Below are 27025 nucleotides of genomic sequence, written 5' to 3' on the forward strand. Positions count from 1 at the left end.
AATTAGTGCATGTATGCAGCTTTTATAACGCTGTAAAATGTGTAAAAAATGGGTGATAGACTGCTTGTCCATTGTCAGTAGATCAGAGCAGTGCACATATGGCTCTGCAGTAGACGAGTATGGCTTTCTGTTTTTGTTTTGTTTTTTTCTCGTGTGTCATGTTTGAAGACACACAGGCAGGAAAACAGGTGAGTAAAAAGTAGAAAGCAGCATGGAGACCAGTGAAAAAGTTATGGTGGTTACTTCTTTTTTGTATATCTTACTTATTCAGTCGCTCTTTCAAACCCTGTTTAGACAAAATTTTAAACAATATTCAAGTGTTGGTTGGATGGTGACAGACAATATTTTGAGGGTGTCCATACTCATGAGTACTGCAGAATAAATATCCGTGACTACTGCAGAGTCATACATCCCAGGAGTAAATGCAGATTATAACATTTCCCATTAAACACAAAGGCCACATATTAGCTGGTGTGAGTGGGGGTTTTGTTCAATGGTAATGGTAAAATTTTACAACACTTGGTGCCACATCGACATTCATGTGGAGTATATTTGACACTGGCCGCTGAGTTTTGCTCTTGGAGGTTAACAATCACAACAAAAAATAAAATGTCTTACACCAAATACAACACAGAATACAAATACGACCTGAACAGCAACCTATAAGAGAACTGTTCTAGTATCTACAGGAAATTCAAATTTCAAAATTTCAGTTTCCTTAACAACCCGTGTTAGTTATCTCATTTATCAACTACTACTGCTAAAGTGCAATACCATTCATATTAGTAATACATTTTAGGCTCAAAATATTAAAATGAAAAATGAGATCCTATATCCCTTCAGTTCCCACTCTCATCACAGCTTGGATGCATGCACAGCCACGCCAGATCCAGATGCCATTCATTAAATAATTTATGTCCGGCTGAGATGAACTTTGATTTAATTGATCTGGGCAAGCCTGGTGGAGAAAAACTGATGGGCCACAATGTTTGGATTCGATTCAAAACTGCGAGAGAATCAGTGTGTCCAGAGGATTTATTGAACACATTACAGCAGGAAGCAGAAACAAGAGCCTCTCACCAGCATGACTAATACCATTACAAAACAAAAACCGTAGTTTGTGTTTAGGTAATTACTGTTCGAACACAGTGATGGACAGAGTAAACACTGTTGATTAACGCCCACATCCATCCACCATGATAAAACGCACGGCGTCACTCGGGCTATTCATTTTACTGCCATCTAAGCCCTGCTGGTAATTGAAACATGTTTTGTCCAATTTTTTTCTCTTTTCCTGAGGCACAGCTGAGTCTGATATACATAGGTGCCCAAAAGGGATGCTCATCTAACATCAGTGTGTGTGTGTGTGTGTGTGTGTGTGTGTGTGTGTGTGTGTGTGTGTGTGTGTGTGTGTCTGAATATGGAGGGGAGGAGGGAGGGTGGGGCTCAATCATGGAGAACTCTTAATCCATTTTTTTACCTTTGTGCAAAGACACTTACAAAGGCTTTACCAAAAGGAAGACAGATTGGAAAGTAACAAAGAAAGGGGTAAACGTAGGCGGGCACCAGAAGTGACAGACTGCACAATACTGCACATGAGAATGGGTGAAGGTAGGTGGCGATACCTGTGCCATGACACCTCAGCTGCACAGCTTGTATGAGGCAGGTGTTGCCAGCCTCAGGGGTTGGACCGTCTTTCACCTTACTGTATTTGATATTATTCCACCGCCCAATACGTGCAGAGCAACACAGACACCGTGCACACAAACATGGGCAAACAACCGTACACACAATGAACAGAGAGGTGTATGGGGGTGGAGACATAGGCAAGGCGAGCAAAAGAGAAGGCACAGCACAAAAAAAGCCGCTGCTGCTTGTGTAAATTGGCTGTTGCTGCCTCCTCTTTGCCAGATTAACTCCACAGGGCAAGGAAGGGGAGGGAGGGAGGGGAAGAGTGCGAGTGGGGGGCTGGGTTCAGTCCTTTCATCAAAAGGGCCTGTCTTTCCCCCTTTCTCTTTCTTTCTCTGTGTGAGGGAGTGCCAACTCCAGAGTGGGCAATCCATTCTGTGATTGCATTTCAAGAAGTAAAAGCTACATTGTCTTCGCTGGAAATCACACCTGACAGAAATAATAAGCTTTGCCCAAAGTCTCAAACATTATGCATCAATCACACACAAAACCACATTCACAATTTTGCTTAAATCTAGTGCAACACAAACAGACTGCAGGATTTGTATGGAAGTCGACCCAGTGGATGCACTTAAAGCAAAGGCAGAGCCCTGGAATAACAATGAATTATATGCATCAACCTACATCTTATTATTCCAGTTCCAGCTCCTGTGTCCTATATTTGGGCGTGCTGTTTCCAGGCCCTACGGCCAGGATGTTTTAATCTCTTGTGCCTGGCCCGAGGCCATGAGGCCGACCCTCAACCCTGAGAGACAGGTCTGCTGACACTCCTCTACTCTCTATTGTGAGGCTGTCACATCCCTCTCTCAAATCCCCAGCCCACTTCTGTCATCTGTTCTCCCCTGAGTGGGTGTAATTACATTAAGGAGTCAATCCGAGCTCAAACTTCCTCTACCCACATCTCCATCCCGCTGCATATCTTAGCATCAGCTTTTCCATGATCCTGACCTTGGGCAATAATGATGACCTGTGTCCAAGGGACTGTTCCCCATTAGCTCCAAAACAAGACTTTGCTCACCTCTTCTAGAGAGTTGTTTTACAAAGAGATCAGAGCCGCTACAAAGTCCCCTCTTTAAGCCCTCTCTACACAGAATCAAACAACTGTGGCATCATTCCACTCCAATGTGTGATTTTAGATAGCATGTCAGCATCACAAAATTAAAAGAGGCGTGACTGGTGTGACATTAAACACAACAGCGTCGGCCTTAAGTCTAACATAAAACAAAAGCATCAGCAGGACTACCTGCACATAACAATGGCATCAAGGCAGTAATAATCCTTAACTGTCTAAATTCATCCTCTGGTCACGGCATAAGAAGCTCCCAAATCTCATTTTTCATCTCAGTTTTCCCAACTTGTGGACATTTACGGCCACTGTTTTTCTTCTTTTAGTTAGCCGCTAGCCTGTTAGCTGCCTTCTCCTGCGGTGTGTCACACACTTAACATGTGAAAACATAACACCCATCCTAACCATAGTCCTCTCCTGCCAATGCCCTCTTCATACAGACATCATTTTGGCACTATTACTACCTTGCATGGTGACTTAAAGGCAAGACAGCTCTGTTCCCCTCATTACACAATCACTTTATATACAGAACAACAAGGCAGCACAGCAGCGTGATATTCCTGCTTTGAACAGGCAGCCTAAAAGGGGCTGACGTGAAAGCTTATTCCTGGAAAAAAAAGAAATTACTAATCATTTGTCTTGCTTTTTTTTGTGCGCCATTTCTTCAATCTGGTTCCGTTAAGGATTTATCTGCAAAAAATCTGTTAAGCTCCAGTCAAAATTAGATAAACATGGACCACATTCATGTCTGTACAGATGAAAAAGAGATGTAACATATTAAATAAGACATCGCCTGTGAAGCAGTTATGACAAAGGAAGGTTTAAGTGGATGTCAATGGCAGATATCTGAATATAAATCTTGCTATAAAAGACAAGTCAAAGGCAAATGGAGATGCAGCCACGCTAGATAAATTATGTCTTATTCAATCCGGAGGGGTTGAAGTTCACCATGTTAATCTCATTTGGGAATATTCACACAGCTTGATAATTGCTTTAGCACCAAACCTGTAGTTGTAATTACATCACTTGGTTAATACCAGCATTCGGCTACTGTTAATCAAATTTTGTATGAAGTGGGTGAGCATTGCTCTAAAGTTGTCTAAATTGAGTTACAGGCTATCGTTTTCAGCAAATTCGCCTGGATTTCCACGTCTCTTAATGGATGATTTGCTGGTGTGCAAAGTCCCAGAGGAAATCAGAGCCTGATAAAACATGAAACTAAAGTGACAAAAGAATTGCAGCATCAAAATAAAACATTAGTCATCTTGGTTTTACAGCTGCTTTACAATGGAATATATAGTCTTAATAATAAGCTTTTCATCTTTGCCTCATTATATATATATCAAAAAATAGATACAAAGAATAAACTTGTTAAATGCTGTAATACAATAGGTTTTAGATTGCAGCTTGAGGTTATTTGACACTATAATGAGTTTTATATTACAGCATCAATAGTCCTTTGGGCTACAACAAAACATTTGACAATAAAATTTTCATTCTATTCATTCATCTCTCTTTCAATTTTATGCAGCTCTGGTGTTTAAGGGATATTTGTTGTTCTTTCTTGTATGTTTGAATATAAAGTAATGTAACAATATGACTTTATAAAAAAAAAAAAAGATTTCAAAACAGTAAAATTGTTGCTGCCACAACTAAAAATGCACATTTAAATGTAATTCTAGGATGGCTGAGGAAATACTGCTGTAACAGCTTCCACTTTTATGAATTATCTCCTGAAAGATCAAAGTGTTGCAGCCCCATGTTCAATCATGTACAACCTTACTGAATAATTCTCCATAATTCTTCGATTGATTAGGGAGGAGAAATCAGTCGAGCGTATCTGAATCATCTTTAGCACCTCTTGTTGCTGTTGGGGAGTAAGGGAAAAGAAGAAAGAAGTTCCAGCGCAAAGCAAAGGCACCATCCCACTCTTCTCCTAATACATATGCTTCAAAAATATTTATCCATCCTCTGTCTTTGCAGGGAGAAAGAAATTAATTTTGCATGGATTTACTCCAAAGACAAAAGTGCCAGGTTTGTGAAGTAGGCTGGCATTGTCGTGCCCCCCAGAATCCACTCCAGACCCCCTGCAAGGAACCTCGTCTGAAGTTTCTTTGGGAAGAGAGGAAATGCTTGCCTGCCTCATCGAGGACCTACTGCTCCATATTCATGTGTAGATTTGGGAGGGAAGACTCACTCATCAAACACGGCAAAAAGTCGAACTCAGAGCAACTCCTTTTTTGGATATGAGGGCCTGTTTGATGTTTGCAGGGGTGCACTGTCATGGAAAAACTACAAAATAACAGGCACAGCAATGTGTTCTCTTTTGTGGTGCAGAGAATTAGTCCCCCTGTAGTTAGTCCCCCATATCCATAAAAAATAAAAAACTTTCAGCACGACCAGTGCTTCATATTTTGGATGTGAGATTTTGGTCACAGTGGCATTATGCTTTTATATAGCTATCTATTCATTTTGTAATCAAGGTGTGCAAATGGTTTGGAAATATTTGTATTTGGAAGCTGTCAAAATGTAATTTTAATTATATGGTATACTGCACATTTTGCCAAATGCGCAAAACAATATAAAAGGCTGCATTTACACTGCCTGTTCAAAGCGGAAATATCACATCATTATGCCGCCTTGCTGTTCTGTATATAATGTCTACACTTAAAAAACAGGAGGTTTTTTGGGGTTTTTTTCAGTCAGTCAGCGTACATCTGGGGACATTTTAATTCCCAGATGTTCATTCATCTCTCTTTCAATTTTATGCAGCTCTGGTGTTTAAGGGATATTTGTTAAGGGATATTTGTTAATTCCCAGATGTAGCAGCAAAGTAAGCACACCTCGCTATTATGCTGCTCTCCGCTACAGGCTGCTATGGACCCAGACCCAGGGTGAGTCTGAGAAGATGAAGGTGTCTGCCCAGAGACAAAGAGGCCCGGCCAAGCTCCAAAATAACGTTATCTTCTGCCTTCTGCTTAGAAGTGGTAAAATTTACAGCTCACAGCAACTTAAGATATAGTCTCTAGCTCAAAAGTTAACTTGGCTTGTTTATCATACAACATAAATGTCAATGTCACCCTAAACGTCCCACAGAGCCCCATTCAAACTCTATATGAAGAACTAGGAAGTAATGGTCAAATGTACATATTGAGCAGCTAAATCTGATTTGACTGAATCCCGTACAACCAAGGTTGTAACAATTCACTCAACTCACGATTCACGATACTAGGTTCACAATATCATTTTCTCACCAATACAAATAAGAAACTCACATATTTTCTATCAATTTTTAACTGCCTTGTGATGCATAGTTTACATCCCTACGTACAACCTTACCCAATTCATAATACTGCAAATGCAAAGGCTTTCATTGGTGGGTCACAGGCTCAATCAGTGTACTAACAGGTATTTACTTAAAGAACAATATTCAATAACTATACTGTAGTCCTTGTCACATTTAGTGTGATTAATAATCCATTCTTCACAGTTTCCCAAACAAAAATACACACTCATGCAGAGCTGATGCTGGATGTGCATGTGAAGCTGCTTTACCTGATTTAGGCGTCTTCCTAAAGATAACAGCAAGAAAATGAAAAAAAAAAATAGAGTTTAAAGGTTTAACAGATGACAAGAGTTTCTACTCATGGGGCGCCCAGTAGCTCACCTGGTAGAGCGGGCATTCGGTTCCACCCTTGGCCCTTTGCTGCATGTCACCCCCCCACTTCTCTCTCTTAGCTGTACTGTCTAATTATGGCCAAAAAAGACGTAAAAAAAAATCTTTAACATAAGAGTTTCTACCCATCTACAGGAGGATTTTAGATTTTATAAATCAGTGGTTTTAAGATAAACAGACACAAAGTAGGTCAATTGCATCAATATAGCCCCAAATCACAAGTTTGCCTCAAAAGGCTTTGCAATCTGTATATACAACACTACAAATGCAGCACTACAAGCTAAAAAACATGCTTGAAGGTAATGTATGCGGTGAGGTTGGAGGATGTTGCACTGCAGTGTGGCAGAAGTTGAGCCAGGAGCAACTTTTTGATGGACAACCCCACATTTTTAGATGCGGCAGCAGCAACTCTGCTTTGCCACTGCCGTGGTCTCCTTGAAAGAGAAAGCGTCTGTGTTTTGTTGACGCAGTGCTATTGTGGCCCCAGGATACACACGGTATGTTCATGTGTATCACGAACCAAAGGCATAAAGGTTTGTACAGTATTCAAGAACACTACAGATGGTTAAAAGGTCTTTCTAAAAAGCAACAATACACAGCAAACACTTGTGTGTGTTTCATGGCTGTGTATGGCTTTGTCGCAGAGGACAAGAGAGGATGGGGCTGGCTGCCAACAGACTGTCAAAATGCCCTCAGTGCAGAGTCCAGCTGCTGATTGTGCCACTTAATTGGGTTTAGCTTTTACCATTTTTTCTACACAGAGAGAGAAAGAGAGAGAAGTTTAAAAAAAAATCTGGTCAAACAGAAATCAATACGGACAAATCTTTACACTTCAGTTTAAAAACTATTCCGTGTGGGAATTAAATGTAGAAACTAGCCATGTAGCTTGGAACAACTACCCACTTTTTTCATTGTTATTACATCCAATCATACTGTAGTTCTGCAGACTCTGACCATCATACTCAAACATCTCGGGGCAAACCTTGCAATCCACTTAGTACGGTTGTTGAACAAAAGTGGGTACTGAGGGTTTAATATGCCCCCATTTTTCAAAATGAAAAGATGTCAAAGCTTTTCTTCTCCATGCTGAGACTGGGGAGTTTTCTAGGGGCTAAAGTCTACTGCAGCTGTGCATGAGTGCCTGTCAACATCTCAGCCAAGACAAACTGTGTCTGCATGTAACTGCATCCAGCCTTGTCACACAAGATGTTTGAGGCTGTTAACGCCGCTACACAACTGCAGAGTAATATAGGACCCAATCAAATCTGCAGAACAAGCAGCTAACCAAGAACCCAGTGTTTCTCCTCTCAAGAATTGTTTGTCTTCTTGACGTCTGCCGCTTGATATCGAGTTACCTTCTTTATCAGAGCATTTGGAGGTTTTATGGTGATGTGATTTATATGAGCTTGTGGCACGTTAATGATGCCAGGGAGCCTTGCCTGCCATCCATATTCATGAACAACTGTGTTTGGGGAGCTGTGGAGATGGAAGGAGGAGGAGGAGGGACTGCCACACGTCCGCCAAAAGTCTCCCGAGCACAGAGTGTGTTTGGTGGAGCTGCTGAGGCCTCGAGTTCACATGCCTATAGGCAGTGGCCCACCTGTTCATCCAAACTAGTGGCATTCCCAGAGAGGATATCCATGATCACAAACGAACAAAGAAACAACAAGCTGTGGTCTGGATATTCAAATAGCAACTGCCAAACTTTAAAGGGACAGTTCACCCCCAAATCAAAAATACATATTTGTCCTCTCACCTGTAGGGCTGTTTATCAGTCTAGATTGTTATGGTGCGAGTTTGCGAGTGATGATATCAGCCATAGCGATGTCTGCCTTCTCTACAATATAATAGAACTACATGGCACTTGGTGTGTGTTGCTTAAAGTGGCAAAAAATATATATTTTAAAAACTTAAAAGCAAAGTTTCTTTCCAGAAATTATGACCTGGTTACTAAACGTGCATCTACCCATGGAGGAGTGGTTTGTGACAGCAAGAGATGTAAACATTTCTAGCGTCCTCCTCAGCTGTCAAATTAGCTAGCTCAGTGGTGCTAGTGAGCTAGCAGTAGATGAATGCTTCCTTCTGTGTAGTGATACAGTTGGCATGCGCCATTCAGAAGAAAGAAAACGTTCCTCCATAAAACTGCTCAGTAAGAGATTTGTGGATTATCTTGAGTAACCTGGTCATAATTTCTGGAAAGAGACATTGCTGCTGAATTTTTCAAATGTATTTGTATATGGCACTAAATGTTCCTCTGTTTGGAGCCTTCCTTGTCACATGAGGATCCAGTTAATAGTGCATTACAGTGAAATATGAAGCAGAAAACAAAAAGCATGTGGGTATAAAATAAATAGCTCCTCTGCTTCTGTTAAGACTTTTTTTCCTATAAATAGTAAAAAACCTAAAGTGATGTGCCATAATCATTTGGAATTACAAACACAGGACATGACACATATGCTACAGTAGGGAGATGTATTATTAAATCCTTACAACCACCCTGTTAATCCAGTCACAACACATCTCTCCAAAAATGCAAAGCCAGACTGAAGGATGTAACCCTGCAGTTTGCAGTTAGAGTAACTGCTTAATTAGAACAGTAACACACAAAAATCAAGCCTGAAGCTTTCTGTCAGCCAACTGGGAGAAAATCAGCCGACTGCATCTCAATGTAACAGATTGGCCAAACTGGGATCACTGTATAATTCCATATTCAAAATCAGCATGGTAAGCACATCTCACACAAATTGATGGGTTCCCCAGAATGGGCACTAAAATGTTCAGAACTCCAATGTGACTGTAAAACACTGATATTACACATTTGCCTATTTAAATACTTAACTCCGAGGTCTGGCGTAAATGTAAAACCACCATTCATTCTCATCTATATCAATAGAGAAGGCAGCAGGATTTCACGTCCTATTAGCGATCATGACCTAATCAATGAGCTGTGCCTTAAAACAGCTGACGGCTAATTACGAGGGCAGCTCTCTGTGTGCCATGCCATTCAGGTAACCAGTGGTAATTAAAGAGGAGGAAGAAATATCTGTTAAAGGTTGTTCATAGCTCAGCAGAGGCAGTGCAGAGTGAATTGCATGGATACTCCAGGGCGAGGCCTAATTTGCTCCTGAGCAAATCAATAAAACCATTTCATCTCAGTTGCTATGGAGCAACATATACTAAAACACAATGAACATTACCTTGGGGAAATTTGCACCAGGAATAATCTCACTGCTGCCGTTTTGAACAATGTCTTGTTTCTTCATTTGGAAAAGAAAGAGGCTGAGCGTCGTCAAGGACATAATGTTTTGTTCTATCCTCAGAGGGCTTTCCATCCAGTTTCATTACTGTAACAAAGAGGACCAAAGTCAAATTACTTTCTTGCACCACAGTACAAAATAAAAAAACAAGCACTTTGTTGTAAAAATGCCGGCTAAGCACACAGCGTTATACATTCTATGATGCCAATCATAAAAAGCAGGCTGGTTACTCGTCTCTGTGATTTTAATACCTTTGGGATCTGCATAACTCAACAGGTTTCCATATGGGGCTCCACAGAGAAATATAATCATAAAAGAAAATAATTAGCAGGGTCCTCCTGTAGAATAAAAGTCATCCATGAAGCTTTAGGGGATCTGTGCAGACACACACACGTGTAATAGTTCCTCATCACTTCAGAATAAGATTTCAGTATAGAGCTACAAACTTTTCAAGTTTCCTCCAAGCTTGCTCATAAACTCTGTCAGTATTTTTTTAAGAGTTCACACTGTGTTTCAGCAGTCCTGCTCATTACTGCAGTGGTGAGAGGTCTTTTGCTCAGGGTGACAAGAGTGGATGTGTGTTTCCCTGACAGGTCACAGAGGTCATACTTTAAAGTGAACTAGATGAAAGCTGACGTTGAGAGTTCAAGCAGCCGAGAGACAACACTGTTGACATGGAGGCAGGGATCGGTGGCAGCCATACGTTTAAACTGTGGACAAGGGTCATCATGTCGAAGTGTCAGCACATGAGGGAGGGGCAGTCGAGAATGTCATATCTCACTGTGTTCAACTCCAAAAGTTTGTCACACAAACTGAGAGAGAAACTCTGTATGCCTCACCTGTTTCTACTTTGTCTAATGCTGTAGCAAACAAGCAAAGCAAAGAATATCCTCTGCTAAAGAGGCTGACGGTAAAATCACAAATGAGATATTTAAGTATTAGAGTACATTTTTTGAATATAAAAATTATAAAATAATACAAAATTTCGTAGTCCATACCAATACCAGTGAAATTCCTCAATTCTGAACATCAATTTCATACCATGGTGATAAAATAAAACAATTAATCCCATGTACCTAAACATACATCCCTTTATTAAAAACATTTTAATCAAATCTAATTTAAATTGTATTATTATTAATCCCTCGTGAGTTGCCATCAAATGCAAAGCAGTAGTCTGTGTGGGTTCATGCAATTTTGTGGGTGAGGAAAAGTTAATACGTAGCCTACAGTATACTGTTAGATATGTGGCAGACTATTTGTCCCACCCCTCCTCCACTGTGATTAGATGGCTGGCTAAGAAGTGACAGTGATGAGTGCAGCTTTCCACCCAAAACTGAACATTTATCAACATTTGGAGAACAGAAAAAAATCCTAAACGTGCAGCACCAAGCACAGAATAGACACTCAGCACCTCGTCATGCTGCTGATATTTGTAGCATAGTGTAAATATGCAGCACTTCCATGCATAGAATTCACAAAACACGCTGGCCTAAAGAAAAATGCTTTTCTATTCAGCAAGTGGAGACAGAGCTATTGCTACAGCTGCATTTGTCGCCGTCTTCCACATGGTGTTGTTCCTCTTGCTTTGGCATTTAACGACAGACTGAAACACTTAAAGGCATATATGATGCCCCCTGGAAGAACTGCATCCTCCATATCCACTATATATACAGTACTGGAGAAAAATGAGTAGGCTTGTTTTTAGAATTTTGGCATCGACTTCTTACTGAGGTATTATATCTCGTGATATTCCTACTTTAAACGTATTTTGTTAAATACATTCCCTTTTAGAAAATGGATCAAATGTGCAGTAATTCCATATCCAACCATTAGAGAGCATGACAAAACACCTTGTGTAGCTCTTTCTAAGGCATTGTAATAAAAAAGATGAGCTACTCTAAGTATTCTGGTACATTGTTTCCTTGAATAGTGCCAAAATTGTTTCTATTTCAACACGATTTAATGAAGCCCAAACCAGACACAAGTAAGAATGATCCAGTCTATCAGTGATTCAGAGAACACATTTATTCTCCACCTTCTCCTGGCTATGAATGAATAACAGTAAAAGAGAGGGGGGATTGTACAAGCCTGCCAACCAACTCAAATAGGCAAACAGCAGGACACACGATCCCTGCCAGACAATCCGCCATCACTGCAACTGTTGCCACAGTGCAGAGCTGCCAGCCTACTTTTGATTAGTGAGTGTCTTGGCTGTGATTGGCTACAGTATGAATAGTGAGGCAGAGAAGGGTCTTAAATGTTGTGTAATTAACCTCTTCACTTGCACATATTCCACTTCATACATCACAACTACTGACAGCCTCCTGTCAGCAACCTGCAGCAATCACGCTCTAATCTGGGAGACAGAGAGGGAACACAAAGACCGTGTTTGGGCTGTCACCACCGCGGTGCGTCTGAAACTGTCTGATGAGACAATGCACTGCAGCTCAGTGTTGACAATGAAGGAGCCCCTGACTGCTGCGATGGAAAAGCTAAAAAAAAAAAAATATGCCTCACAGCTATAATCATCATCATCTACATGTGTAAATGAAAACAGCACACATAATCAAAAGGTGTGAGTGAGGGGCAGATGAAAGCATCATGCATAGAACAAGGCTTTGTCTGATTGGTGGATTAACCCAGAGGTTGGACCGTGACAGTTTGATTATACTTTTTTAGTCATGGTAAAAACAGGCAAACTGTGAATGCAATGCTAATGGTATCACAATACGGGAAACTACAATGAGAAAATTACAAAGGATATGGGCAGAACATAATCAGAATAAATATTATTATTACTGCAAGAAATTGTCCTTTCTTTCTGAAAAGAGAGAGCATACAGTGCTGCAAAGATCTCCAATCACATATGATATGTAATTTTGTTCACGTGGTGTGTGATTTAGTGTGCGACAAGGCTACTTGAAGTTATCATATAGACCAAAGAACAGTTTGAATTTCACTCTTATCTGCCAGTTTCTAATAGACGTCTTCTGCTGTTTTTGCGGCCTGCACACAAGCCTTCAATCTAGTGTTGCCAAGGCCAAAGTAAGCAAACAAATCAAAAGAGCATTTGTGTTAAGATACTTCTTGGATGGATTTCTCACACCTAAATGTTGTTTTCACAAAGGCAGAAAGCTCAATCCAATGCATGAGGGTTTCTGAGAAAGCAATCACAGCCTTGAAAAAATCAAACTCACCCCTTTAACAAGGTACACAAAATGATTCTTCTTGGTAAAAAGAGAAAGAAACACGTGTAATTCTGCTATCCAATGAGGACTACAAATTCAATTCATCTTGCCAGAAGCCATAACCAAGGCCTGAAATCACATTAACCTTGCATTTCATAAGTCACAGTTTATCTGGTAAAAGATAGAAACTACAGCACTCTTCCAACATGAATTGATGTACCCACCAAAAAGGACGGGATATAAGAAAAATAACGTGCCGATCACAGCAAACTGAATGCGAGGTCATCCAAACAGAGAGACTCTTTATGATAAAATGCATCTGCAATCTGCTGATGCAAGTCATCTCCCACACAGCCTTTAAAAATGCAATCTTAGGTGCTAATCTTTCCAAAACTATTTGCTGTTATAAATAATTTCATTTAAAAATGAATGATTGCAGAAGGGCTGCAAACTTCTGGTCAAATGGTCAATATGTTGCTGTCCGACCAGATTCTCATTGGTTGGACAATCGCTGGTGTTTTCTCATCACAGCCGTGTGTCCTCCAAAGTGTTTCTTTTCCCAGCTGGAAACGGCATTTATTGTTCAGCACTTGTATTTGTCCTCTGTGACGACTGGTCATTGCATGACTGTCCCGCCCATTCTCCACAGTGATTGGATGGCTAGTGACAGTGACGAACACAGCATTTTACCCAAAGTTAAGCATTTTTCAACTTTCTGTCGAAATTTAGAATTTGGAATAAAAAAAAATTCCAGCACAAAACTTTATTTAAATGCCTTTAACAAACTTTCAGCATCATATACAGCAAGTTCCCTGCAACTTTTTTTAATAAAGTTTAGTGAAAATTTAATGAAAAATAATGAATAAAAATTGCTCCTTGAGATTTTACAGATTAGAAGTTTCTCCCATTCTGACACTTTCTTTGCATGTATTGCAGGCTGCCTTCCCTGGTGTTGGCTGAATGCAATACGCACACTTTTTCGTTAATTAATTTTATCGGCGATCATTAAAATAAAACAGAGTTGCAGATAATCGGCAAAATGCCAAATATCTGCTCCCATAAACGGCCAGACGGACAATCTGTCGACCCCTAACATTAATTTATCATTATGGATTTATTTTACTGAGTCTCCCAAAAAGACACCACCACTAAAGGCTGGATTATAAAGCTTCTGAAAGAGATACAATCACATCAGATTCCTTGTTAAAGCGGTAAGATGGCTATCGATAGCTTCTGGGCTAAAAGTAGTAAGTCTCTCTCTTACATGAAGTGTTACAGAGATATTTAATGTTAGCAACACTATGCTGTATATGACATTGTCAATCCCAAAGTTGTCATCTGTAGTTTCCAGTATGTCAAATTATTCTCATAAATCCCACTTAATGCTTAGTGGTGGGACAGATTCACAGAATATTACACTGGACATAACACTTATTTTTTCACTCAAGGCATTCCACTTGTCTGAACACAAAGTGCATTTGCCCTCGGCAAGTGTCAGTGTCGCACTCTAAGACAAGAAAATACCTTTGGTGGACACACAACGCTACCAGGTAGAGTGCATTCAGTGCACTGTGGCAATTTAGGAAATCTGGATATAATGTGCAGACTATTTCCCTCATCAACCTATCGGTTAAATGGTAGCAAGAATTTCAGACAGCTAAGATTTTCTTTCGTTGAATGCAGCCCAAGATTGCCGTGAGTAAGACGTGCTACCCACTAAACACAAGTCAACACAGTTAACTCCATTTAGCATTAACCACATCAACAACATCACATTCTGGCCTCTACAACATTACATATCTAGGCTGTCAGTTTGACTCTTGATTTCCACACAGAGCACAAAGGTACCAGATTAAACACAGTAAAGACCTGTCAGGAACAAGCCTTTTTCCCTGTGTCCTTGGGTTACGTGTCGGCTCAGTGGAGTGGGGAGCCACCCTGTAGCCCCGGTTCGGCTGTCCACCAGATGGCTGCTGCTGGGAGCCAGCTAAGAGCCTGCCTGGTGGCCACTGAAACTTAAACGTAAAGGGGGCTGCCGGTTATGAAGAAACGTCTTCAGACAGACTAATTAAAAAGGTCTTTTTCATCACGCCTGCCCATCTGTTAAGAGAGCACAACCTGATGGAATGGCTGGCTATTCAGTTTCACTGTGCAATTAACAGCAATATCTCAGTGAGCACTTTTTCTGGAATTAAATTATTTAGCTTCTTCTACGGGAATAATGAAATTTTTAATGGCCAGTTATCTCCTGAGTGCAATTTGTAGATCTTTAAAAAGGCTGAAACCTTAAAGAAAAAAACAAAGATCTGCACATGTGAACACTAAGTCATTAACCTGACTGCAGTGTACTGCAACCTACTCTACAACTGATGTAATCAAGGACTTTACACTGTCTATTTTTTCTGCTCAATTGTGTTGAACCCTTTTTTTTAAAATCATGAATATTCATTGCGCATTAACTCCTCACATCAGTATTACAAAAGCATTTTTAAACAGTGTTTCTAAACAAAGCCTTTATGTAAATCAGCAGTTATCTACAAGCAATCTGGACCGAGGGACTACAAGACCACTGATAGAACAAGGTCAAAGCATGTGGTGGAGAGAGTGCTTCTCCTCGTCATTCTTTGACAAGGTCAGTGTATTATGTACGGACCAAATGTAATAAATGAGCTGGCATTCTGAATCAAATACTGCAGGGCTGCATGTATTTGTACCAAATCGTCATGGTGGGTGGGTCACAATTCGGTGCTCAGAAAAATTGGTTTGTAGCAGTGTTGCCAACCTGGTGTCTTTCTCGCTAGATTTATTGACTTTTCAGACTCTATTAGCCACTTTATTTTTAAAAAGTGCTAAAGTTATCAAAGTCTGTAAGTCTTCTGCCATTAACAAGGTGTCTCACCTCTTGATGCACCAAGCAGCAGGTGTTGCAGGGGCAGGGTACAGGGACGTCACTCACTGTGGGTGTCCGGTTGAAGTGAGTTCCTATGGTTAAGTTGACACTCTTTCTCTCTGGATTCGAAGCACTAGAAAGTGCTGCATTGTAGTATAGTAACTCTCATTGCATTCAAATGTTTTTTTGAGGTTTTTTTTTTTCTTGACTCTAATTCAACTAAGTTTTAATGCCTCCAGTAATGCACAATGACGAATCCAATATGCAAACATGACATCATTTGGCGACATTTACTTTTTGAGCTAGAGCTACTTACGTTCATTGGAAAAGAGTCGGCAGCTCCGGTTTTCTAGATTGATGCACATAGCCTGGAGACAGTTTACAAGCAGTTCACAAGTTCAATCCGTTAGCAACATATGCTGAGGTTAGCACAACAAGCGGACTGGCTTTTTGTGGAGAGCAAAGTGCTATTGGAATATATATATATATAGTTTGGTTGTCCATAGCACACAGCATACTCTGGGCACAGACGAAGCAGCAGAACGTCAGGCGCAGTGAAAGTAAAACTTAACCTTTCATTGTGTTGGGCCCCAAAGTTTGCTTTCACTCTCATCCATCGATCTGATCAGCTCTGATGGGAACACAGGGTCAATTATCTACACCGCGACTCAAATTCCTGCTGTGGAAAAAAGTAGCTCAGAGCAGCCTTCACAGACCCACAAAAACATCTAAATTTAGAGAGGGGACAGAGAATGATAAATAAAAGGAACATACACAAGATAAATAAAACGGGGAGTTTACCGATCCCATAGATTATAATTCTGTAGGAAACACTGCATTGTCATCAATTCTGGTCAAATCCTGTGCAACGATGGAAAAAATAACAAAAAGACCAAAAAAAATGTCACGCTAATCCTTGCAAAAAGATAAAACATCCACCTCTCATGTGACTCATTCCTGCATCAGCTCCTATCGACTACAGAATAGGATGACACTGCCAGCTCATTGTCACACAGCATCAGAGACTGGCCATGCGTGAGTGCGCATCTTCATCATCGACACTCATTACCTTGATAGCTCGCAGGTCAACACACAACAGGCGGTTTGAACTCAAGACCCACATCCTGCTTCTCATTACCGTCCACACCAGATAGACTGGATGAGGACTCGGGGAGCTCAGTGACGGTAATACGAGGGGGATGATTCACATTACAGTGTGCACCAGTATGGTAAATTATTAGCCTTACATCATCTACATCATGACTACTTATAATGGCAATGCTTGCAAGGTCCCCAGCCTCTCTTGCCTTCTAGCTTGCTAAATTACACGCAGTAAACAAGGTTAAATCTTCAGTGATAGATCATTTCAAGTTGTCTCTGAAAGGCTAATTAATTCACTTTAACATTATGGATTGCGTTGGTTTGATTTACTGCCTTTGGCGTTATCTCAGCTCAGTGGCATGTTGTTGGACTTGTGTGGCCACCCATCCTGAATTTACAGTACCTATGGGGGGAAGCCTTCAGGACTACAACTCTTAAAAGGTTTCTGTCTTGGTGCAAAACTCCTCACACATGCAATCTGTTGTGAGGATGGAGATGTCAATGGTTACGACCCCCCTGAAGCACGACCACGCAGGCAGAGAGACCGTGTGTGCGGGGCTTAAATCGTGCCTAGCCTCTGATAATTTAAGGACTTTTCTCCACGGCAGCTTGTTTTAATTACTGAGAATAAGTGGCAGCATTTGGTCAGGTTTATGGGTCTTCTTCAAAGAGCAAGCTTGGTTTAGACAGACCAATCTGTGGGACTGCAGAGCTGTAAATTCAAAAAGTGAGCGACTACAAGCACTAACAATGCCCAGGGCAGATGCTGGCAGCCGAACAGAGACAGAGGGGGGGTAAAGAGAGTTCAAAAAAGCCTGTTTTACTTTTATATGTATGAAGCTATTCTGTATTCAGTCCGGCTAAAGACATGAGGTCATCTACAAAAGTAATTAAAACGTCTAAATACAATTCTCTTTGAGAGATTTGGAGCAGCATTTGTAGGATTTAAACATCTTTCATGTGTCAAAGAGAACTCTTTTCTCTACTGCGACTCAGTTTTGACAGGAGAAACCACTTTAAACAGGACTGACACTGGAATGCAAGAAGACGATAATGGAATCAAAAGACAAAGACATGAAAAAGGGAAATATATCAAATGGATTGAGAATTGGGTCAGATTGGGATTGCTTCTGCTTTCAGAGAGGAGGGAGTCAAGTTCCAACACAGGGTCACTGCTGGGTTCGGGTGAGGGGTGATGAGGGGCTCCTGACTTCTCAGTGAACTCATTCCTGTTCGCATGCAACACCCAGCTCCCTGCTAATGATGAGAGCCCTGAGGCAAAGTGGGCTGGGACACACAGGGGCTGACTGTGCTCAGCAGCCATCAGACGTCTGCAGCAGCCTCAGCCAACTGTTTTCACTCAGACACAGACTTCCTAAGAGCAACGAGGTACAGTCTAAGCTGACAGGATCTTGAGTGATCTGACAAAAGGCTTTTGCTGCCTGCAAACTGAAGACTGACTAAAAAAGCATACAATTTCCTACTTTTTATTTTCCAGAATCGCATGTAGTGGCACATTTGATTCCAGCCCTTTGCACAGTAAACTCCACCTGAAAATGTCTTAACAAGTTGTCAAAAGGCACCAAAAACCACTAAGCCTGAAAGCTAAAAAAAAAAAAAAATCACCTTGAGAATGTGATTTCAAACACAGTGACCAGCTGGTGTTGCAAGTTCGCCAAATTAACCTCTTATGCTTTTGATCAAAACAGAATTAACTGGGAGGAGGCAAGATGTTATTGCACAGTAGGGTTCAAGTTCTAGCTGAACACACACACACGTCTCGAGTGAAACACGCAACAGGACTCCATGTATCACACTGAGCAGAGGGCCCTCCTGATACTGGCAGTAATTAATCACTCTGGACCTGCGCCTTCTCTTTTCATCTCATTTCCTATATATCAAACTCAGTGTTTTCACAATTTTATCTATTATCTACTTTTATCAATATGCTACTGTTGATCCAACAAGCACAGACAACTGTTTTTTCCCACAAGGATCCTCCGCAAAAATTGTTATTAACTGTTTGGGAGTTTAGGGAGTTACAGGGTTTTACACAATCCTTCAAGTTAGGCATTAATTGTTCTCAAAATGCTACCAGCAATGTATCACTACAAAACATATTTAAAAAATGTCCTCTATGACATGCAAGCATGCACCACCATCCAAAAAAATCATTAGAAATGGCAATCATAAAGTAACTTAATAAATCGCCATTGCTATATCACTGTGGACTGTTACTGTTTTTGTAAAGTGTTAGTATTTCATAAAAAACTCATTTTATAAATCAATCATCAAATCATTTTAAAAAAGCCATTGAACAATATGTCATAACAAATTCGTGCCCTTTTCCAATGCTGCCCTCAATCCTAAACTGGTTCCCTAAAATGACACTCTGTCATCAAAACTTTGGTGCCCCCCTAATCTACTATTTTTGTTTATCAAAATGCTCTAAAATGGTCCGTTTAGATGATAAGTTTTTTAAAAAATTTGGTCCGGACCCTCCTGGAGGGTTGGTTGCAGAGGGCGTAGGCAAAAAAAAAGGCAAAGAGCAATTTAACAAGCCCTAACCCAGAACTAAGCAAGAAATAAGTAAAAAAAAATTAAAGAAAATTTATATGAAAAAAGACAAGAGAAATACTTTAAGAAAGTGCATAGTGAACAAAATTTTGAATCTATTAAAATAAGTATTATAAATATAGTTATGGGGATAATTTCTAATAATCTCCCCACTGCACATTTTCAAGTAATTTTCTTTAAAAAAAAATTTTTCTGACATTTCTTGCTAAGTTGGAGAAAAACATGTTTTCAGAAGAAATTAAACCAACTTCCTCAGGATTCAGAGGTTTAATGTAACAAAATAAACTTATGCTTTACTGGCACCCACTGTTACCTCTTTCCCAGACAGGTTTAACTGCATTTATATATAAACTATTTCAGTGTACCTCACCTAAGCACAGAGGTGTTTTTTAATGGTAAGCTCTCTGCTCAGGCTTAAGTTGGACAGAGCTAGCTAACACCAGGTCTAACGTCCTAAACGGTGTACGCTTATTTTCTAGACAGAATAACCACGTTAACAGAAAATAAAAACGTATGTGTTAAACTTACCTCAGCGGTGTGTGTGTCGAGGTATCCAGCCGATATCGCCATTGCTGCCCCAAGTCAAAGCTAGTGATGGATGTTGTTGTGGTGCTCACTCAACGCTAAAATATAATATTTGCACGATTCTGCGGCTACGTGTCTTTCGTGATACAACTTCGCCGTTAACTTGTCTCGGATAATCCACAGAAGACGGTGTAAAATGTATTTTTTGTTTTCTTTTTTTACTGGAAAATAACCGTCCACGGTGTGTTCAGGTGCACCAGGAGAGTCAAACAACAGTCGGACACGCCCACACAGTCCTGAGCAGAGGTCAAAGGTCGTAATATAAAGTTTGATCCAGATTTAAATATATTTTGATTTTTTTAGGTAACGTGTGTTAATATAATAACTTTTTTGCCTGATTATAAGTTGATTCAGAATTGGAGATAAAAGCATTGCTGTGAATGGTTTTACACTTTTTTTTTTAAATTTTGTACAAATTTAATTTAAATGTAGCTTGATTGTTGCACATTCTGCCATGTGCCTACAGTAACATTTCACCCACTGTGTTGCTTTGTATCAAACCAATGAAATAATGTGTTTAGATATTGCATAAAGACAGAAGATGAAGATGTGCAAAACCAAGCAAGCTACACCAGTATCAGTGTGTCAGGCAGAGTGGCAGAGTGGCTTCCAGGGCCCCAAAGGTTTACTCAAAAACCCCAAATCTTTTAGGTTTTGATGTACCTTCATCTTTGTAATTCAAACAACATTATATGCTAATGTTGTTCATTCTACTATGCTATTTCACAAAGAAATCTAATTTATCTGAGTTAATGTTCTTCTGTTGGTCTAAGACCACATTTACTGGGCCTTTTGGGGAATTGTTGTTAAACCAGGTGATTATGGGATGGATCCAAATGTTAGCTGAACATTAATTCTGTGAACTCTACTCCAGCATAGTGCATCAAAACTAGGTCTCAAGATTAGTAAAGCTGTTTACACCTAATTCCTACCCTTATTTGACTACTTGTAGTATGTAAATTAAAAATAATAACATCAGACAATTTTTTTCCCTCTTTTTAGGTAGAATGAAAATGATTCATCGTGATTCTCAAAGTGTGTTGTATTATAATTTTAAAAGGATGAAGACAGTTGGAGTACAATTAGTTACAAAACAGACTCAAAGGGATGATTTCCTTGGGAATTATCATATTTTCCCAAGTGATGTACAAGTCAGTTTTAAATTATAAAGCCAGATATCACAAATTAGTTTGCTGCAGAAAGCTTTACCGCATACACCATCCCTCTGTCCTTGGATGGATCCTTACAGCAAATAAGGAACCTGTCCCCCCACCCCCCAAAAATCCTGGACCACCCAGGTTTGGTTGACGTCTGGCGCCGACCCTGGTTTCTGATGCTGTATTATTTAGCATTTCATTTCTTATGTCACTTAGGTTGTAGCTTTCTGTTGTGTATAAGAAAATTAATGAAAAAAAGAAGAATCAGGCAGACTGGGCATATGACTGTGGGAAGACAAAAATGTAAATAATTGGATTTCCTAAGAAGATTGCAGACTAACAGGAACTGCTTTCAGCCTTTTCTTCTCTGTAATGCTGTGAAAACAAAACAATCCTATAAATACTGAATACGTGAACCAGGGAAAAACATTCAACTCTGAATCATCAGTAAGAAGAAACATTTTATTCACAGGTACTGTAAAAGTAAAACACAAGCTGCCGTATCATACATTTATACACAGGGTTTGAAAATCCTATACAAAAACAAAGATATTTGAAAATATGGGTTTTGATATGAAATATGACCTCACATATAATAATTTTTTTGGAAAAAAAGGTCTTGGTTTGGTAATAGTTATTTAATTCATGAGCCTAACCCCACATTAGTGAAAACTGAAGTTATTGTAAAAATTAGAATGGTAAAAATGGAGTAGAAATCATTCTTAAAAATGATTAAAAAATCTCATGCAGCATCTTCAGAGAGGGCCTGAGAGAGTACATCTTTGTAAAAGAAAGAAAACATATTTGTTACATAGAAATCAAACATACCAAAATACAACAAAGCCAGTTTGTTTTTTGTTTTTTTTTCTTCGTAACAATCATTTTCAGCGATCATCTTTGTTCTCTCTGTGTCAGCCATTTGATTCATAACAAGCACATTCTGGCAGCTACAAAGAGCTGATATCATGATTGATTTTCCTAGACAACGTCCCGATCATTTACGCTTACTCACTGCACCATTTCACAGGAAACTAACAATTCTTGAGTCTTTGTTTGAGCCACTGGATTGTTAATAAAAAAAAGAGACAGGGGACAAAAAAGGGGCCAAACTGTTGCTGCCCTTAAAAGTCAGCATTGAGGTTCTTGCAGAAGTTGCAGTAAATGTATTGGAATGCATAGAGCCGAGGCTTGGTAGCGCTTGAAAAGGTATTTCAAAAGAGGCGAGAAGACTTGTGCTCACTCATCTGTGCCTCTTTGTCTTACAGTGTATAGATCGCACCCAGTCCAAGCCCATTTACAGAGAAATTGGGCTCACTGATGAGCACTGCTATCAGTGCACCCATTCATCATGCTATCCTCATACAGGCTAGTGTAGGGAAGTCTCTCAGGGTTGCATGACCACATACTGTATTGAGGCACCAGAGAGAATGGCTGAATCAAGAATAATCACACACTATCCGTCACAGTGGCCCTCTGATTGATATGTTTTGGCGTAATCTCTCATTTTCAGTGAGATAAACACGGCGAGCACAGCTTGAACGAGCCCTCCGACGTAACTGCTGCTCTACCTTTGTGCATCCACTGAGACCCATTTTGATCAAGGCAACTGGAGGGAGAAACATTCACTCAGCCCCGCGAGCTTTCGCACGCCAGCTGGCAGGCGACGAGTGACAACAGCAAATGCAGTCCTTGATGAAGTAACATAGTCCAGTTTGAAAAATCTAGAAAACTACAGAACCAGAGAGTTAACATAAGGCGCAAGAGGCTGAAAGAACATGGATAAAATGCTGACTGAGGTTTGAAACAAGAGAAAAGGCAAAGTCTGGGAGCGCAATAACATTAGCTTATTGCTTTTTTCTTTTTTCCTCTTTATTTTTTTCCCTTAAAAGGATATTTGTACACACCACATAATCATATAAATACACTATACAATGCAATATAAAATATTTTTCTTAAAAGCATTATGTTCAGGGTTTGCTTAGGTATGCTTACGATACCCGCACCATATGAAAAATAATGACTCAAAGCAAATCAATACAAAAGGCACTTCCAGGTGTTGTTCATTGACTCTTGAGTAAGTGATGGCCACTGCCTTGCCATTACAGGCAACAGCGTTTGTGCTCACGTTTTTATTTCTCTGTCACGTCCCGGACAACGAGGCACTCTAGCTGGGTGGTTAAGATTTCCTCTGTTTTCATGCAAAGATCCACTCTCGTCTCCTCTCCGTCACTTGTTGTTCTTCATTCCAGTGCTAACTATAGACTGACTGCTACATTTCATCTTCCTTTGTTTTCTCACTTCCTCTTTTCTCCACCTCGACGTTCTTTTGTCCTCACACTTCGACTTCACGCAGTCCCTCCTGAGCACCAGATTTTGGCATGCTGATGTCAAAGCAGGTCACCATCATGACACGGGACTTGCATAGATTGACGCAGAACTCCAGCTCCTCTGTGGCCTGCGCCAACGCCTCCAGGTACTCTGGAGACTCTTTATCCAAATTCTGGTCTACCTCAACTGTTGGAAAGGAAAGAAAAAAAATAAATGTTTGGTTACACAGTTTGTCACTAAAGATCTTTAAATGGGACATCAACTAACATTAAAAAAAAAATTTGCAGTTACTTACACTCTCCCATCCACTTGCTGGGGTCCATCATCAGTCGGGCCTTGGTGTCTTCCAGCTCCTCCAACAACACCTCATACTTTGCCCTCAGCTCCCTCACTTGCTGTTGCCTTCTCTCCAGCATCTTCAGCTTACTGTTAAAATATAGCAGCCCCTGAGAGAAAAGGAAAGGGTACTTGGTTACAGTTGCCTCATTAGCCCAGCAGACTTAAGTTGCTGAAAGGAAAAAGTCAGAAACAGCATAAAATAGTCGAACTACCAGTAAAAGTCAATCTCAAAGCTGGAGCAGGTAACTTTTATGAAACAAACAAGCAAAAAACTATTCATAACTGTTGAAACTGCTATAAATGGCATAGATAGTCTCCTGAATCTCACACTTCTCTACCTTCTCTATTGCCTTATAGGCCTTAATGCACAAATAAAAACAACCAATCAGAGCCGAGAAGTCCATACAGCAGCTGTCAAAAATGTCAATAACTGCTCGAGAACTGCAGTCATATTTTAAAACTAGGCAGTACTGATCAAATATGAATCAAGATTCTGTCACTAAATTGCATATTTCTCACCTAAAATGTTTTCAGAAATATATTTTAGTGTATTGTTAAGCTGTAAAATGAGAAAGTTGGTCCAACCAGTGGGTGGTGGGTGGTGGTGAAGCCATGCTGAATTAAATCCAATGTGGCAGCCAGGTCACAAACGTTCTCATTTTATGGATACACAGTATACTAAATTATGTTTCTGAAAATAGTTTAGTAGAGAGATAGGCAATGCAATAACAGAATCTTGATTTATATTTTTAAACGCTGAATAGTGTGACAGCACTCCTTACAGACACCTCGGCTCTGACAGGGTGTTTTCAGTGCACCGCGGCAGATTCTAGCTGATGCAGGAGCAGTACAAAAAGGATGAGGGCCATGATTTATTTAAAAGACTATGCGTCTAATTTTGTTCTTTCAGAGTTCTTTCTTTTCAGAGTACAGAGTATTCCAGTCAATATGACACAGTTAGTTATGTCGAGTTATGTTCATAAAAGTTGTAAACTGTAGCTTAAAGGCTAACATTGAGAAACCTACTGTATGAGTGCCAAATTACTTAAATATGTTTTATAACCCTGGTCATGAAGACCACACTGTTTTTTCCTATAAAGAAACCAAGTATAATCAAATAAAAAGCAGAATTGTACTGTGACTGTGGGAATTGTTCAGGTTTTGTGGTGTAAAAATGTATATATTGTCCATGCTGATTTATAATTTGTAATTTATTTATTTAACAGAGGACAATGTACATTAATCCACATTTAAACAAATGCAAATGCACCCAAGTTAGCTGGGGAGCTAGGAATCCTAAAATAATTTTTAAAAAATACAACATGATGTAGCCTAAGTGATGCAAAACAGCCTGTGCTGCTAATAATGAAACCAAAGTTATCATTAAAATTAGCTCACCTTGTCAACATCCTGGAATGGTTGCTGTAGGCAGAAACAGTTAAAACAAGTTAGCATATTAAAGCAGACATTGTATTATATTAATAGTATACACAAATGTATGCGAACAGCATGTTTATATATACTGGGGGTACAAGCTAATGATGCATATGCACAAGATTGCAGTGCTAATTTCAAAATAGTGAACGGAAAGTCATGGAAAGCCAATTTGTCATTCAGGCAGTGAGGTCAGGGAGAGAAAAATTGAAGAGCTTTTTTTTCTAATTGAAAGTAAATCAAACCACCGTCCAACTGATTTAATATCTTCTTTTAACAAATCCCTGTCTGGCTGCACTGAACTTGTGGGAGCAGTTAATGATCCACAGAAGAGGAGTCGGCTATAAAAAGCTATCAGGCGGCCAGTGATGAGTGCTAGTGGTGAGCTGATTTGGGCTGGTGTTGGGTGCCCCTGCATTCATCACACATTCCTTGACTAGTCTTCTCATGCCATCTTCTTTTTCCACACACATACACACACGCACACATGCACAGACGTACACATACTTCAGCAGCACCATCGTCAGCAGTAAGCCGAGTCATCATCACTCATATCCCAACCAATTAACCCTTGTCAGTAATTGCCTCCTGAACTCTTGACATTCCAAAGGAACGCTGCCAAAATACCAAGCTCTGGGAATCTGGACACAGACATTTAAACTGCGGGATTTGCCACTGAGCTGACTGAAGGTCAGACGTCTGAGACATATTATTACTGTCTTGTTCTGTAAAAAGAAACTGGGAAGAAGTGAGCTGAGATATTCCCACCACACAGGTCAGTGCGACACATCTTGAGCGCGCACAGCATCAATGTCGCACATGCAAAATATTGCTGAGGCTTAGCGAGAGGGATTCACGAGACCTTGACCCAGACATAACATCATCTTTAACAAGTTGAGCAAGATGTATCGTCATGTAGAACATGTCTGGAGTGACCCTCTGCTCACCTCTGTGGTTTCCTCCTGACGTCGCCTCTGGAGCCGCTCCACATCATCGATCTCATACACCTTGATCTCGAAAGGCTCCTTCAGAGGTCCTGACATTGGGGGCAAGTCCACCCACTGGCCTGCTGTGCCCACTTTCTTCCCCAGGGAAGAGGAGTCTGGCAGGGGTGCAGGGATAAGCCGCCTTCTTTGGAAGCCTACAAAGCCATGCGTATGGTCAGAACAGTTACGCTGTTGACATATAGTCGTAGTATTTGCTGGGATTTATGAGTAAATATGTATGAGTCACACTGTAAAGTGATTCAAGGCTTTACCCCAATGTGGTGATTGCATATTTATAAGGGTTTCATGGGTTGCTATTCTGTATCTACACAGCCCGAATAAATTCAAAAGGTTGGTTTAACGCACATGAATTCAAATGGTTATATATACAGGGTTACAAAAACCTGAACCAGGTCGCTGCTACTCTCATTCAACTCATCCTTTTTGATCACCACACAGTTCGAAGTAGTCTTGTTTGGAGCATTCATTATCATTTTCCCATATACTGTATGTATGAATAATGTATTTTGCTGATTCAGGAGGAGAGAAAATCCAATGAAACACCAATCCGTGTTTGTAATAAGAATGGATTCATAAAGTTATATCCGCTACAAGGCTAATTTCCTAGGAGAGGGTGTTCATTTCTGGATGCTATTTCAGTATGAGCTTCACAGGCACGCACTGAGAGATCTCACATACACTGCTATTACCAGGGTGATATGTGTGAATATTACCTGTACCTGCATTGT

The 27025-nt window shown here is 40.2% G+C and overlaps 1 protein-coding gene and 1 long non-coding RNA gene across 5 annotated transcripts in view; both read right to left on the bottom strand.

Moving 5' to 3' along the window:
- The window catches only part of LOC148187463 (uncharacterized), a 44360-nt gene extending 23700 nt beyond the window's left edge, over positions 1-20660 (bottom strand). The window contains exon 1 of the long non-coding RNA XR_015778799.1: positions 19976-20660. This is a non-coding gene — a long non-coding RNA (uncharacterized LOC148187463). The remainder of the gene's footprint in view (positions 1-19975) is intronic.
- Positions 20661-21637: 977 nt separating this feature from the next.
- kif26ab (kinesin family member 26Ab) overlaps positions 21638-27025 on the bottom strand; it is an 88853-nt gene continuing 83465 nt past the window's right edge. For all 4 annotated transcript variants that reach the window (XM_088087342.1, XM_042500467.2, XM_088087343.1 and 1 more), the window contains 4 exons: positions 26238-26431; positions 25255-25278; positions 23813-23963; positions 21638-23703 (listed from right to left, as the gene is read on the bottom strand). In XM_088087342.1, the coding sequence (XP_087943468.1) occupies positions 23522-23703; positions 23813-23963; positions 25255-25278; positions 26238-26431 (551 nt within the window). In that variant the 3' untranslated portion in view covers positions 21638-23521. The remainder of the gene's footprint in view (positions 23704-23812; positions 23964-25254; positions 25279-26237; positions 26432-27025) is intronic.

Source organism: Plectropomus leopardus, chromosome 14 (assembly GCF_026936395.1).
Source record: "Plectropomus leopardus strain MGB_pleo_1.0 chromosome 14, ASM2693639v1, whole genome shotgun sequence".
NCBI classification, from domain to species: domain Eukaryota; kingdom Metazoa; phylum Chordata; class Actinopteri; order Perciformes; family Serranidae; genus Plectropomus; species Plectropomus leopardus.